General features: G+C 42.9%; 1 protein-coding gene across 1 annotated transcript; it reads left to right on the forward strand.

The window, feature by feature from the left end:
• Positions 1 to 1,567: 1,567 nt before the first annotated feature.
• On the forward strand, positions 1,568 to 12,927 carry CLRN2 (clarin 2). The gene is made up of 3 exons (XM_007449820.1): positions 1,568 to 1,922; positions 10,179 to 10,358; positions 12,649 to 12,927. Exons 1-3 carry the CDS (start codon positions 1,670 to 1,672, stop codon positions 12,912 to 12,914), a joined length of 699 nt encoding a protein of 232 aa, XP_007449882.1. The 5' UTR covers positions 1,568 to 1,669; the 3' UTR covers positions 12,915 to 12,927.
• Positions 12,928 to 15,886: the final 2,959 nt, after the last annotated feature.

A 15,886-nucleotide genomic window follows, 5' to 3' on the forward strand; every position in this document is an offset into this window, starting at 1 on the left:
CGCAGAATTTTTCGAAAGATAACTGCTTAACCCCTCAAACACCAAAAAATGACATAGGTCCATCATTTGGGGCAGAGATAGGTTGCAAAGGTATTACACATGGCCTGCCTTCTCAAAGCATGCTTCATGTTACAATAAGGATAACGAATGCTATTGGTCACTTACTAATGTGCCAAGCGCTCTCCTAAGCCTTTTATAAGTATTTTGTTGTTCATTACCAGAAAAACATTTGCTATGTCAAGGTTATTGTGATGAAGGCAGCTGTTGCCTTTCAAAGGCCTGATCTCGAGCCCCAACCCTGACATACAGTTTTCTCAGGAGAGAAATGTCTGGAATAGCACATCCCCTGCCTACCACAAAGGGTTGCCGCACCATCAGGGGTGAGCAAGCATACGGTAAGAGCCTTTGCACACCGCACAAGCTGTGGAGACACTCTTTATTTTCATTGCGGAGGGACCACAGAAGTGAACCCCCATTAGAGGGAAGAAAACTATTTCCATCACCATGTCTCTCTGCCCCTCTGTGCTCTCCAAGTGAGATTCCCAGAAGTCCTGTTGGTTAACAGGGCAACCTCCTGAACTCCCTCCAGAGCTCTGTGACCAAATAAGGAATTTCACTGCCACTTCTGCCCCACTTTGCCCCCAAAGCTACTGACAATGACTGTTACCAGTCTCACATGATGTGAAGTTGACATTCAGCAATAGACTAAAAGTTAAATTTTTAAAGCCACAGTATACGATAGAAATTGTGGAATATTTCATTCCTTGTGCCAGTAAATCAAAAGAAAAAGACAGATTTTCACCCTTAGGAGAGACAAAGACCCCAGCAGGGTGATGGGAGATTATTATTTGCTAACACATTAGAAAAACACTTTCCTTTCCCATTTCAGGTGACACAACAGGTGGGGGCAGGGGGGAAGGGTGGAGATAAAGGGGGGCTGTAAGTGTTGGGGTCCAGGTTTCCCCAACAGTCACAAATTGACTCTGACTCAGGCTGCAATTTTACCCGCAGCAGATTCACCCAGTGATAAATTTAAGAATCATAAAGCCTTGCTTACACATTTCAATTAAAAGGCTTGAGAACAGAGGTCATTTTGTGGTATTAATAACACTTCTAGGGATTCTGACAGCAGTGACATTTTAGAGAAAGAAATTCCAGGGCATGCATCAAAGAGATCAACATTTGATACGGTGCATTGTTGGCAATGTTCAAGTGCTAATCATTCCATTTTTGTTTTCCTTCTACCGTATGCATTTTTTGAGACTGGTTAGCATCTCTTAATAGTCAGATCTACCTGGTTATGCCTGCTAATAACTTCCTTGTCATTAAGAGGTCCACACCAGGGTTATTCAAATACTTGAAACGAGGAGCAATTAAGCCCTCTGCTGAAACCTTAGTCTAGTGGGGGATATAGGGTTACTTCCTTCGGTAACACACTCCTGTACACTCCAGTCAGGTGAAGACGTCTCTGTAGAGACTTCCAATGCAGTTGTAGTAAACATGGGCTGTGGAGGCAGGCGCTGAGGGAGGGCCAGGAGATGGACCTGAAATCTTGAAACACTGTGTTTGGAAGAGCTGACCCTAGAGCAGGGGATTGCCGAGTGTCTGGAAGATGTCAAGGACCCCCGCTGTTGCTCAGACACCTGGGGCATGACCTGCACCCACCAGGATGCCTGGATGGTTCAAAAAGACGTGGTATGGGCTGGCATCTTTACTCAGCCTCTCCTCCTTTATCCTGATCATCGTTGCCCTGGCGGTGCCCCACTGGCTGAGTGGGAAAATCCTTTGTCAGACTGGAGTTGATCTTGTCAATGCCACAGATCCAGAGCTGGTCCAATTCATTGGGGACATTTACTACGGACTCTTCCGCGGTTGTAAGGTGCGGCAATGCGGGCTTGGGGGCCGCCAGTCCCAATTCACGAGTGAGTATACTGGGGGGCACGTAACCTCCTTTAGAACACTTATTTTTAAATATTCGTAAGGATGCTTGTATCTAAATGCGAAATTCAAGTGCCACTACAGTCTAAGGCATAATGACTTAATCCACAGTAAGCCAAGGACGTACTCTTGTTCAGCACCCAGAAGAGACCTTTTATTTCTGTGGAGGCTTATAGAAACATTAGAAATAGGGATTTGTATATCTTTGTAGTTTACCTCTATGAATAATCACTAAAAATATTGAGTGCTTACGTGTGTCAGACATTCTACTAAGTGCTTTACATGGTTTGTCTCTTTTAAGCCTTATAACAAATTTATAAAGAAGGAATTATTAACATTCCCAGTTTGCAGAGGACTACACTGAGGCCTGGAGAGGTTAAAAACTTGCCTGAGGTCGCCCAGCGGAAAACTTTAGACCCAGGGTCACACGACTTGCGTATGCTCAGCCAGTGTGGCCTGCGGGTGTAGACGACCTGCTGAAATGAACCTTCCACTTCTATTTATATAAAAGCTTCAGAGTCTGTGAAAAAGCAAAAGGGCTGTGCGCCTGGGCTCTGGAATCAGACTACCTGGGTTCAAAGCCCAACCCGGATGTTTCCTGGCAAGGAGACCTCGGGCAAGGCTGCTGTCCACGAACGTGAGCAGGTACTGACGTAGGCGGGCGGCCATCCAGCGTCACAGCAGAGCTGCTCAGCAGGTAGATAGAGCAGGAATCCAAGACCAGCTTATGAAGGATCTTCTGGGAAGAAAAAACCGAAACAAAGAAGGCAATATTCTGCACATCTTTAGACTCATACAATTAGATTGCTGGTGAGAACAGTATGCTACAAAATCATAATTAATCAACATAATGCAGATGCAAGGGGATAAGGGATTTATTCATTATATGATTTCTATATTTCATAACTGTAGTTTTTAGAATCCTGACCAGGGTATCTTATTAAACGTATAAAGACAGAGAGCTGGAACCATTGACAAATATAATGATACAAATTGATATCATTTATATACATGAAGGATATATATATTTGTTACGTATAGCAAGAAAAAATATCGCTGGGAATATTTATATTTACCCAGAAATTAAATTGGACCAGGGATATTGAAAAGCTCTGTTAAAAACATAACATAAAAAGCTGAAAACACACTTAAAGAAATAAACAAAAAAATAAAACAAAGAAATAGGACATGCTAAAAGGGGATGATGACAGCTGTATGCAGTACTTGGTTCTGAGCTGGGTCAGTTTACTATAAAGGCTGTCACTGGGACAATTGGTGGAACTTGAATGGGGTGTCAGGATTAAACAGCAGTCATATGCCAGTATTAACCTACTGATTTTGATAGTGGTATCGTGGTTGTGAAAGACAAGGTCCTTTTTGAGGAAATTGACCCTGAAGTGCTCAGGGTTGGAGGGGCAATTTACCCTCAAATGGTTCAGAAGGAAAAAAAAAATTTCTTTGTACCATTCTTGCAATTTTTCTGAAGTTTGAGGTTGTTTCAAAACCACAAATACATTGGGCTTCCCTGGTGGTGCAGTGGTTGAGAATCTGCCTGCCAGTGCAGGGGACAGAGGTTCGAGCCCTGGTCTGGGAGGATCCCACATGCCGCAGAGCAACTAGGCCCGTGAGCCACAACTACTGAGCGTGCGCATCTGGAGCCTGTGCTCCGCAACAAGAGAGGCCTCGACAGTGAGAGGCCCACGCACCGCAATGAGGAGTGGCTCCCGCTCGCCGCAACTAGAGAAAGCCCGCGCACAGAAACGAAGACCCAAGACAGCCAAAAATAAATTACTTAAGTAAAAAAAAAAAAGCACCACAAATACACACACACAAAGGGGGAAATGACACAATTTTTAAAATAATTGTAGATAATAGGGTTTTTTTTAATTTTTATTTTATACTGGAGTATAGTTGATTTCCAATGTTGTGTTAGTTTCAGGTATACAGCAAAGTGATTCAGTTATACATATACAAATATCTTTTTCAGATTCTTTTCCCATATAGGTTATAACAGAGTATTGAGTAAAGTTCCCTGTGCTATACAGTAGGTCCTTGTTGATTACTTTATATATAGTACTGTGTAAGTTTTAGGGAATTGAAATTAACAAACCTCACGAAGGAAGTTCCAAAGCTTGAACAAGGGAGCAATAGATTCAATAGCAGCAATACTCCAGAGACTTTAATAAGCAAGCCAGTGCTCAGGGAACATAATAAAAATAACCCATATAATTATGTAATTATATAGCATGATATACCACGTTACCATCATAACCACCTTCTTACACACTAGATCATTTATTTATCTGTTATGTTTATTATTTATTATGTCTCCACCCCTTTGGTATATAGTGCCATTAGGGCAAGGATCTTGTCCATTGATGATCCCAAGCCCCTGGAACAGTGCCTGGCACACATTCAAAAACATTGGTTGAATGAATATCAATAAAGTACTTTTAAACTCATTTATACTGAATGTTCATGTACAAGATGCCAGACATGTGACCTATGCTATACTAATCTTCCACAAACCTGCCAGATAGAAGAATGAGGCTCAGAGAGGTTAAGCAACTTGATCAGGGTCACAGAGCCTTGAGTGCCAGAGCCAGTCCCCAACGCTGGTCGGCCTTACCCTAAAGTTCCCACCCTCCACTGTGTGTGTGTTGTTCCCTCAGGAATCTGTGACTGGCAACTTTCCCAAGGCGGCGTGTTACCCTAATAGTCTTTACTCTTCTCCCGGAATTCAGCAAATTTTGGATGTAGGGGAGGTGGTGGATGGATGGGAATTCTCCAGGACGGGAGGATGCAGGTGGATGGCTCCTGTCAGAAACGACTGAGGGGTCATTTGGGAGGGTGTGTTAGTTCCCTAGGGCTGCCATAAAAAGTACCACAAATGGGGTGGCTTAAATAACAGAAATATATTCTATCACCGTTCTAGAGGTTAGAAATCCAAAATCAGGTTGTTGACAGGGCCGTTCTCCCTCTGAAACCTCTAGGAGAAGGAGTCTTCCTTGCCTCTTCCAGTTTCTGGTAGCCCCAGACATTCCTTGGCTTGTGGCAACATTACTCCACTCTACACATGGCATTCTTCCTAAGTCTCTTCACATGGTCTTCCTTCTGTGCATGACTGTCTCTGTGTCCAAATTTCCCCTTTTTTATAAGGACACTAGTCTTACTGGAATAGGGCTCACCCTAATGACCTCATTTCCACTTGATTACTTCTGTAAAGACCCTATTTCCCAATAAGGTCGTATCCTGAGATGATGGCATTTAGGACTTCAACACAGTTTTTGAGGCTGGGTACAGAATGCAGCCCCTAACAGAGGGTGTGAAGTGGCAGATGGTGGGCCTAGGATAATTAAGGAGGTCATCAAGCACAAGCACTGTTTCTGGAGAAGCAGCTGAAGCAGAGACAGGCTTTGCGAAAGGAGGAGGCCAAAGGAGGGCAAGACAAGACTGGGCCCTTCCACTGTGATGCTAATTAAACCCCTGCCATCCCAGCTCACAGAAATGCAAACTACCTCTAGCCCTGGAAGCCATAAGCTAAGCAAATGAGCACTTACTGTTTGTCCACTGGAGGCACTCAGTACATGTTCCTTTCCCTCCTCCCTCTTCCTTCTCAGAGGGGTGACTATGGGAAAAAGCCCCCTGGGTTCATCTAACGTGGTCTGCTCTCTGAAACATCAGAACTGTGTAAGAATCATAAAGGACTTTTTAATATTAGTTCTGAGCAGGATAATACTCAGGAAAGTTTTATTTCTGGCTGCCCTGGGTGGGGTCCCAGAGGAGGGTGTATAACCATGATGTGATTCTTTTTGAAAACTTGCACCGGGAGCTGGGGCCAGGTTCCTCCTGGCTTTGGCTGGTTTTACACCAATGCCACCCAGGGATACCGCGTCTGTTACCACATTCTCTAGCCTCAGAGGTGAGTCTCTCTGCCTTTAGATGTACAGCTCCTAGAGCCAGTACGACCTACTTGTGTGAGGCAGCTATGGGGTGTATCAGAGCCCCCAAACCCCAAGTTGGAATCAGGATTTTCCTGCTACTGTCACTGTTGTTCCGAAGAAAGAAAGAAAAAAAAAAAAATCCCTGCTCCCAGGGCCCAGATCAGCGGAGAAGGGGGGTATGAAAGTGCTTTGTAAACTGGAGTAGGAAAGTTTGATTGGGTCTCGTGGACAAACAGCCTCAATTCGCACCTTCATAGGGGTCTCCCCTAGAATCACCCAGGAGAGTCAATTTCCAAACCAATCATGGAGAAAAGCAGAGAACTATACAGCATAATCATAATTAAGATGCTTTTTTATACCCAGACTTTCTGAAATAAAAACAAATCAAGCTAGCAGTTTGAGCGGCTGGGGAAAGAAAGGGACAAACGCTAATTTAGCAGTGTTCACATACTCAGCTGTACTGTATTTATGGGCCTGGCGCTTTTAGGAAAACAGGGATAAACTAAACAGAGGAGTGTCTGCCCTCCAGAAGCTTTCCATCTGGGAAAGAGAAAGGCAGTAAATGAGCACTGGGCAGAAACACATTAATGTCTCAAGCTGTCACCTCTTTGTTCATTTCCTTCAACCCACTCTGCGCTAGAGGAGAGATTTTATTTATGCCCATTTTACTGATGAGGAAATTGGGGATCAGAGAAATCAATAAATGAAATAATTTCTGTAAAAGCACCTGATGTGGTGCTTGATACATAGTATGTGCTTGATAATTTTTAATTCACTGGTTCCCCCCTCATCTCCCACCCCCAAGCATTCCATCAACAGCCAGACCTGGATCTGACTTCAAATCTCAGGCTTTTCTTACCATTGTCCATTTTAGATAACAGTCCTTTCTCAGATGTGTCTTTTGCAACTCTTTTCTCCCATTGCAGTGGCTGTGTTGTCATTTTTTTGACATTGTCTTTCACAGGGCAGAATTTTTTCATTTTAGTGAAATCCAATTTATCAATTATTTCTTTTTTAAAATTAATTTTTGCCTTGCTGGGGCAAAAGGGACTGCTGGACTTCTCTGGAGTAGGGAGCAAACAAATTACTTAATAATTAGATCGTTATCTAATTTGAGTTGCTGACAGGATGATTAATCACTTCTGGGATTCAGAGGAGTTAGCTTTAATACGTACACCATAAGAATATTTATTCAAATTCAAAATAAGACCTCTAGACCTCCAGTTGTACTAGGATTAAACTTTTAAATCTTTGCTTATCCAAGTTATCTGATTTTCCGGCAATAGGTCCTGCGGCAAAATCCTGAAGCCAGCACTTCCTGGCTGGGTGAACTGACTAAGCTATTTAACTTCTCATTTCTAAGACTCTAACTTACGCATCTGTAGGCGTGAGAGAAGGTTGCCGTGAGCAGTGAAAGAGAGAAAGTGTATATGTGCTGGCACACAGTCTGCGCTCAATATGTGTAGCTATTGTCACTTGTCACCATGGATCATATGCTCTTATGGTCATGGATTTCAAGCTGGAAACTTAAATGTAATCCTTAAGTCAGACGTGTCTCAAACTTTTGGAAACTGGGTACAAATATGAAAGGCAAGCAGGCAACAGGTCTTCTGGGATGGCACTTGTGTGACAAGAGCAAAAGTAGAGTCACCCCTTAAAGAAATTATTAATAGAAGGAACTGATGTATGAAAACGCGTGAGGAAAGATTTGAATTTCTAAATAATGACATATGTAAAAAATAATAAAATCTCAATTAACTGGGAGATCTAGAGCCTTGGAGTATGGCCCATGATTGTGGAGGCTGAATGAGATTCAGCCCTTTGCCAGTAAAGATTTGTTTTTTTTTAATATAGTCAATACATTTCCTACTGCTGAAGCTAAGGATTGGGTATTCTTTCACCATCCCTCTCCATATCACTCCATATGCCCCAAATCCCCTCGCCCCATCATCATAATATGGTTATTTCTCGATTTTTTTATTAAATCACACCTGGAGATGGGTTCATATCATTATATGGATATGATTCACTCTTTTTATAAGTTGCTTTGTGTGATCGTGCTTTAATTTATTAAATCAATCTCCTATTGACTCATGTTTTGGTTTTTTCTCCAATCTTTTGCTGCTGTAATGAATATCTGATATATACAGCTTTGAGCACACTTGGGAGTGCTTTTCCTAGAAATGAAATTGCTGTGATAGATGTTGCCAAATTGCTCTCTAAGGACATTGTATGGATTAATATCCCTACAAGTTTTAACAACTGCCTCCTTGCCTACACCTTCATTAACATGGTGTATTAGCAAACCTTTTGATCTTTCCCAATCACACAGGTGATGATTTTCTATTTTAAGTGTTTGGTGAGGATTATTATGCTGGTCATGTGTCCTAAGGGCTGCATGGCAAGAAAGGATTATGAAACAATTAGGTAATCAGTCATAAGCTACCATGTTTGGAATGAAAAAGTGCTGCGAGTTTGCAATGAAAAAAAAAAAATCTAAAGGACACTGAAATGTAAGGGCAGGAAATGGAAGAGAGAAGTCCTACAGAAAAAATCCTGCGGGAAGGAGTTCATTTTCTGGGGTAAAGTTTCTGATGCTGATGAGATAACCACACAGAGATAAATATACATGGAAATACAGAACTGGAAAGAAAGCTAGATCAGAACTGAAGACATAACTGTGGAGTGTCTGGACACTTCTGAGTGGAAAGGACACTTCAAAGGAAGAAGTACAAAAATTCTTGTTCTCGGGCTTGGGAGACACCAGCCTTCCATGAATAAAAATGGGCAGGTAAGCCAGCAAAGGAGCCAGAGCGGGATGGGGTCAGGGAATGAGTGGAACCTGGAAAGCTTTGAGTCCTGGCTCCCAACTGGGGCCAAAGACGGGTTGGTCAGTTGTATCAAGTAATTAAGCAGGGAGGTTGGAATTTACAAGATGGACCCAGATTTGACCAGGAGGTATTCAGTAGAAACTTTGGAGTAGTTGCAGAGGAAGGGGTTTGCCCAGGAGTTTTTTAGCTTTCATCATTTTAAATCATTCATTTACAATAACTGAAATCAGTGACTCTAAACTCTATACACCATGTGATATATAGGACTTTGGTCCTAGATAGAGTTCAGGATCACCTTGCCCAAAGACAAGGAACTTAGCGTCTCCAAGACTGTGGGCAAGGGCGTTTATAATAAAATCTAGTTCATATCCTTGTCACAAGGATTGGATGAGATAACAGACGTAAAGGGCTTGGCCCCTGACTGTGCTCGGTAAATGTTGATTACACTCAACTCCTATGCAACTATTACTATCCACATTATACTGATGAGGAAACTGAGGCTTGAGAAGTCACATGACTTTTCCCAAGTCAGAGGGTAAAATAACAGCAACAACCACAGTTGTCCATCTTGAGAACGAACTCTTTCCTAGACAATATTTAAACACGCTACTATGATATATTATTTAATCTTCACATAGAGAGAAATATAGAGAAGACAAATCCAAATTAATATTTCACTAAATTATCCTGCCACATTAATATGGCAAATTAATATTCTAATAAAGTGCAACATGAGAATTACATGCCCATCATACACAGGGAATTAATGTCTATCTTACTGAATCATTATGGGGAATCCAAAATGATGCTCCTAGCTTTGCATTAGTGCCCACAAAGTGGGGACTATGATTATTCCTATGCCCTTCACTTGACCCCCTCAATATTGTAAGATGGGTAGCAGAAGTAGGGTTTAGATGATCCTAAATATTTTATAATTGTGGCAAATCAGCAAAGCTGGGATCTGAACCTGGAACTTTGGATGCCGGATCTAGGCTTCACTTTGCTACACCCCTCTATACTCTTCATGATATACCTGAGACCGCTTCTACCTTTCTGATTTAATGAAGGCTACTCTGTGACCCAGATGAAAGCTCTGTGATCGACCAGCCTTCATTGACTGACTCTCTTGCCAGCCTCCTTTGCTAAAGCGACACCATCTGGAGCTTGTATGGATTAGCTCACACCAGATCCCAGAGCTGCGAGGCCGATTCAACTTAAATGCCCAGCTGGGGCACATTCTGATTTTGCAGCCACCCAAGGAAGCGAAGATTGTTGGCCAACTGATAAGTGGTAAATCTGGGGGCCATGAATTCATCTCAGGAAGTCTCCTGCTTTTTGAAAACCCAGCACTTGCTGCCTTGCCCTCACTCCCCTCTGCTAAAGCCTTCACGGTAAGCAAGCCTGGGACGTACGAACTGGAGCCAAGCTCTGAGGCTGACATCTTGGCTGTGTCTTCTCTCCCCAGTCTTCCCACACCTGGTGAAGGAGCTCAATGCAGGCCTCCACGTGACAATTCTGTTTCTCCTCTTCCTGGCCTTGGCGCTGGCTCTGGTCAGCATGGGCTTTGCCATTCTCAACATGATCCAGGTTCCGTACCGGGCAGTCAACGGCCCCGGGGGCATCTGTCTATGGAACGTTCTCGCAGGTAAGGAAGACCCCTGGGGAGACAGATTCCTGTCCATGCCCTCAGGAGGCTGAGTTCCAAGTAGGTGGGCAGAAGGCATGAAGGAATTAAAATGCCCCACCTCAGCCTTCACTTCCCTGGGTCTGTTACTTCCTTGATGGGCAGGAATATCCTTTTTACTAAAAGTTGAAGAATCTCTGTCAGCATAAGGAACTGAAGTATGAGCGTGCATGAGTGGCTGAGGACTTAGGGCAGTGAACAGAGGTCGGGATGAGAGAAGAGAGAAGACAGAGAGCTGTGGGTGAAGAAGAGGGGACCATGGGATGAGCGAGGACGTGGGACTGCTGCTGTGATTCTGAAGGAACCTCACAAAGGACAGAAGAGAAGGGACCTGGGGGGCTTACATGCCTTATTTCGTGTAAACCTCACAACCTCTCTATGAGGCGGTATTATTAGACCCAGATTTACAGGTGAAGAACCTGAAGCTCAGAGAAGTTAAACGATGCACCCAAGTCACACGATGATGAGTAACAGAGGCAGGATTCCAGCCCAGGTATAACTGAGTCTAAGCCTTTTGTCCTTTCTTTAATCATCTATGACCACTGTGACCTATTTTCAAGACAAAAACCAAGACAAAAGATGTGTGTGAGTGTATGTGTGTGTGTGTGTGTGTGTGTGTGTGTGTGCGCGTGTGTGCGTGTTGATTTGGGAGAGTATCTGATATACAGAAATTAATTCACATTGAGTTCGGCACTGAAAAAATCACCTGTAATGAAAGTAACAAAATCCCAAGAATGATTTCAGAAAACCCAGGTCAAATGGTCAAGGTATCCTGATGGCAATAACCCCTCACTACCTTTTACTTTATACAGGATGACCATAAAGTATAGAAACAAGTAATGTTGTTATATCATGCATTAGAATGTAATGTCAGTAAATCAATTATTATGTATTTGCCTATGTTTGCAGACTGTGGCCATCCTGTAGAATTTCTTATAAACGTGGCTCACTCCCATATAGACTTGCTTATCTCTGCCTGAATGCTCACAGTGGTTGGCATGTAGAAAGTGCTCAATCCTGCTTTTGAAATAAATGCTTATCTCTGTCAATTCCCTTCCTCAGAGAGACAGTACTCTCAAGCTCTATTGACAAGAGAATTTTTAAAAACGCAATTTGACAAAACTTTACTCTCAAAAGGCATAAAAATACGAGTATCCTTTGATTAAACAATTCCAAACATTAATTTATGCTAAGGAAATAACAGGAAAAGAGCACAAAAGATGTACATTAAAAGGAGTTTCCTGCAGCACTTTATAATATCAAAAAATTAGAAGCAATCTAGATATCCAGAAATTAGGTCACACTTAATTAAACTTAAAATAATTAGGTGTGTCGCTAGTATAAAACGTCATACACAGCTTAAAGTGGTGCTTTAACAGAATATTTAACAACATGCAAAAACATTCAGGTAAGGGAAGAAAATCAAGTGTAAAGCAGTAAGGGTACCCTAATACTAATTTTGTTAAAGAGATGGAAATGTAAAGAAATATACTAAAATGTTCAAAGTGTTTATATTTGGCTTTTAGGAAAAAAGCATATTTGTCTTTTCATCTTTGTGATTTTCTCTGGCGTCCAAATTTTCTTCAATAAGAAGTAATGATCTAAACAAAGGGCATAATAAATGTGTTTTTTAAATATTAATTAAAATCAGGGCAGGAGAAAAGTAGAGAGAAAGAGAGAGAGAAAGATGGAGAAAGAGAAACAGAGGGAACCCGGAGGGTCAAAGTCTGAAGCAATAGGTAGGGAAGGACATGAAGTTTGGAATCCTTCCCGTTTTCTCCTCTCTCCTTTCCTTTCCTCCTTCTCTTATCTCCTCTTATCATTAAGCTTGGAAAGAGGATAACTGAGGAGGAGAGAACAGTCTAGCCCTCCGTTCTGTTCCCCCAATCTGCCCAGTAAGATGCTCTTGTCTCTTCCCTCAGAAGCCTCAAGGTCTACATACACAGGCTGAAATACTTAGAGACTGAGCTTATCCAAATGTGCACACACACACCCTGCCCCGCCCTGGGTAAGGGAATAAGTGGCGGGGTTGAGACTCAAAGTAGATCTGATAGGAAGCTTATTCCCACACCTCTCGCCCCTCACACGGTGGATTATCTGCTGCTTTTAAAAGCATTTTAAGATTTGTGTTGCCCTAAGCGTGTTTTACACCGCAAGTTTGTTGCCTGTGCCACAGAAAAGCCACCTCACATCTAGTGGTTGAATTGCAAGGAAGAGAGCTGTGCATGAGGGTGTCCTTTCTGGGTTTCAGGCGGAGTCGTGGCCTTGGCCATCGCCAGCTTCATGGCCGCGGTAAAATTTCACGACCTGACAGAACGAATCGCCAACTTCCAGGAGAAACTCTTCCGCTTTGTGGTGGTGGAGGAAGAGTATGAAGAGTCGTTCTGGATCTGCGTGGCCAGCGCCTCAGCCCACGCCACTAACTTGGTTGTGGTGGCCATCAGTCAGATTCCCCTCCCGGAGATTAAGACCAAGATAGAAGAGGCCACGGTCACGGCCGAGGATATCTTGTATTAATAACCTTCTCCTGAAATCAGTTCTTAGGAGAATGGAAACCTCCTTTTTCTTTTTTTCCAGCTTGCACAGTCCTGAATGTCTATGTTTTGGCAGTAAGAAGAAGGAAGTGGAAGGGGAAAGGGTAGTTACCTGGGCCAGAAAAGAAAACTTTCTGAATTTCTGGCATCCCTGCACTTCTTTCTCACTGACCTTGGAGTTAGAGACTCTGCCACTTGCCAGCCGTGTGTGACACTGGACAATTCATTTAATATCTACTTCTCAGTTTCTTCATCTGTAAAATGGGGATATTAATGACCTCGCAAGGTTGTAATAAGGTTTAAATGGGCGATAACGTTGCCAGCCTTTGTATACTGTAGAGCACCCTACACGTATAAGGTACTGTACACTCCAAGAAATGTCTATAGACCCTTGGTATATACCGCACAATATTAGGAGGAATGCAAAGAGGAATATGATAATGTCCCTGGCCTCCAGAAACACCTAGTCTTTCCACACGACACAGGAATCAGAGAGCAACAATAACAGTAAGAATGAAAATAACTACCATACTTTGGAGTGGTTACTACATGCAGTTCTAAAAGTTTTACATATAGTAAGTCATTAGGTCCTCACTACAACTTTGCTGGTATAGTACTACTTTAGTCCCATTTCATAGATGAAGAAACTAAGGCATAAAGCAGTTGGATAACTTGCCGAGGTCAGGAAATAAATGGAGGGAAGTCTGGAGCCAGAGTTTACATTTTTAACCCTTTTGCTGATCTGATGTTTGGTGTACGAGCAATTGCAAGGCAATGTGATCAGTGTTATAACAGCGCATGGAGAAAGGACCTGAGAGGGAATTAATGCTTCAGGATGGGATGCGGTATTAAAGAAAGTATCTCAGAGTTGACAGTTGATCTGAGCTTTGAAAGATGAGGAGACTTTTTCCAGTGGTAAAGGAAGCAAGGCTGGAGAAGGGCATTCCAGGATAAGTCAGTAATGAGGAGGAAACACAAGGTATGAATTTACAAAGGGGGCTTGGAAGTATGTGAATACCCAGTGGGGTTAGAATATTGCTCTAATGCAGCTGTTGGATAAACCCAGATGTTTTGTGTTAGGTTTTCCTGAGTGGTACTGTGACAGTTAATTTTATGTGTCAACTTAGTTAGGCCATGGTACCCAGATATTGGTCAAACACTATTCTAGATGTTTTTGTGAAAGTATTTTTTTTGGACGGGGTTTATCAGTAGATTTTCAGTAAAGCAGATTGCCGTCCATAGTACGGGAGGGTCTCATCCAATCAGTTGAAGGCCTTAAGAAAAAGACTGACCTTCCCCAAGGGAGAGGGAATTCTGCCAGCAAACTTCCGCTGGACTCAAACTGCAACTCTTCCCTGGATCTCCAGACTGCCCACCTACCCTGCAGATTTTGGATTTGCCAGTCTCCACAATCATGTGAGCCAGTTCCTTATAATAAATCTCTCTCTCTCTCTCTCATACACACAGACACACACACACAGACACACACACATTCCTATTGGTTCTCCTTTGGAGAACCCTAACTCATGCAGGTCCACAACTCTTAATTCATTTTCCCACCATGTCAGCTGGGGTGAATCCTATCCCAGCTCTCCTGTCTTCATGCCGAGTAAAAGTTACCTAGGGCTTCCCTGGTGGCGCAGTGGTTGAAAGTCCACCTGCCCATGCAGGGGACACGGCTTCGTGCCCTGGTCCGGGAAGATCCCACATGCTGCGGAGCGGCTGGGCCCTTGAGCCATGGCGGCTGAGCCTGCGCGCGTCCGGAGCCTGTGCTCCGCAACGGGAGAGGCCACAACAGTGAGAGGCCTGCGTACCACACACACACACAAAAAGTTATCTAATCCCCCCAGATTGGCTTCATCTAAAATGACACTTGATTCGGACTCACTCTACTTTGCTTAACACTGAGCTTCAGAAAGTTTCCATGGAATCTCTTCTGTTCTAACTGCTTCTGCTTCCCTGCTGTGTTCTTCTGCCCCTTCCAGCCCTCTATCCCCACCCCAGACACAGCTGCAGTCTTACTTAGCAGACTGATGTCACTCATCAAATATGCAGATGCCACATGGCTGGAAGGGAGAGTTAACATGATAGGAGATGGGTCCAAAAGGTAACGATACACTGCAGTGCTGTCTTGAAAATAAGTGGAAAGGTCAATGTACTATCAAGTTTAACATAAAGTCCTACTGACAGTTTGTCTTTAAAATCAATAACAAACACAAGACTCTGGAAACAGTTTATATGATAAACATCTGAGGGTCTTAGTACATTTATTCATTCATTCAACAGGTATTGAAACTTCTGGAAGTAGAGCAGTGAATGAACAGACAAACATTCCTACCCTGCAGAGATTTCATTCTCCGAGCAGCTGGGGGGAAGGGGGGATTCATACTGAGAAATGTTATGTTATCCGAGCCCAGCCGTAGCCTGCACCTTGATCACTGCCTCAGATCTGTGCAGGCCATCAGGTGGCGTGGTGGCAGAGTGAACTGGTTTTGCTTCTAATAATGGAGTTACCTTATCAAGGTGGTAACCTTGATCAAGCTGCATACGTTCCATGGCATCAAAGTGCAAGCTTTTGTATGAGTGTGTAGTTTTCCAGTGACAGAGTCTATAGCTTTACAAAATGTTTCAGAAGCGTCTGTACACCTTAAAACTTTCAAACCCTGATCCATCAGGTAGCAACCTTCACGTTGCTGGAGATAATCAGGTTCGGTCTGAAAGTCATCTCTCAGGGATACTGTATAAGAGATTCCTATATGGAATTTAGCGAGTTTTGTTAGGCGTGAAGGGATGAAGGACGGAGGGAGAATACATATCTGGGTCACGATACACTCGCATGATACTCAAAGATATGGAGAAATTGTAGCTCATTTATTTTGACTATAGTTAATCTGGTCATTTTATGAATAAAGAAAAACTAATAATAAATGCCTGATTCAGTTTAAATTTAACCCG

Source organism: Lipotes vexillifer, unplaced genomic scaffold (genome assembly GCF_000442215.2).
Source record: "Lipotes vexillifer unplaced genomic scaffold, Lipotes_vexillifer_v1.1 scaffold1067, whole genome shotgun sequence".
Taxonomy (NCBI): Eukaryota; Metazoa; Chordata; class Mammalia; order Artiodactyla; family Lipotidae; genus Lipotes; species Lipotes vexillifer.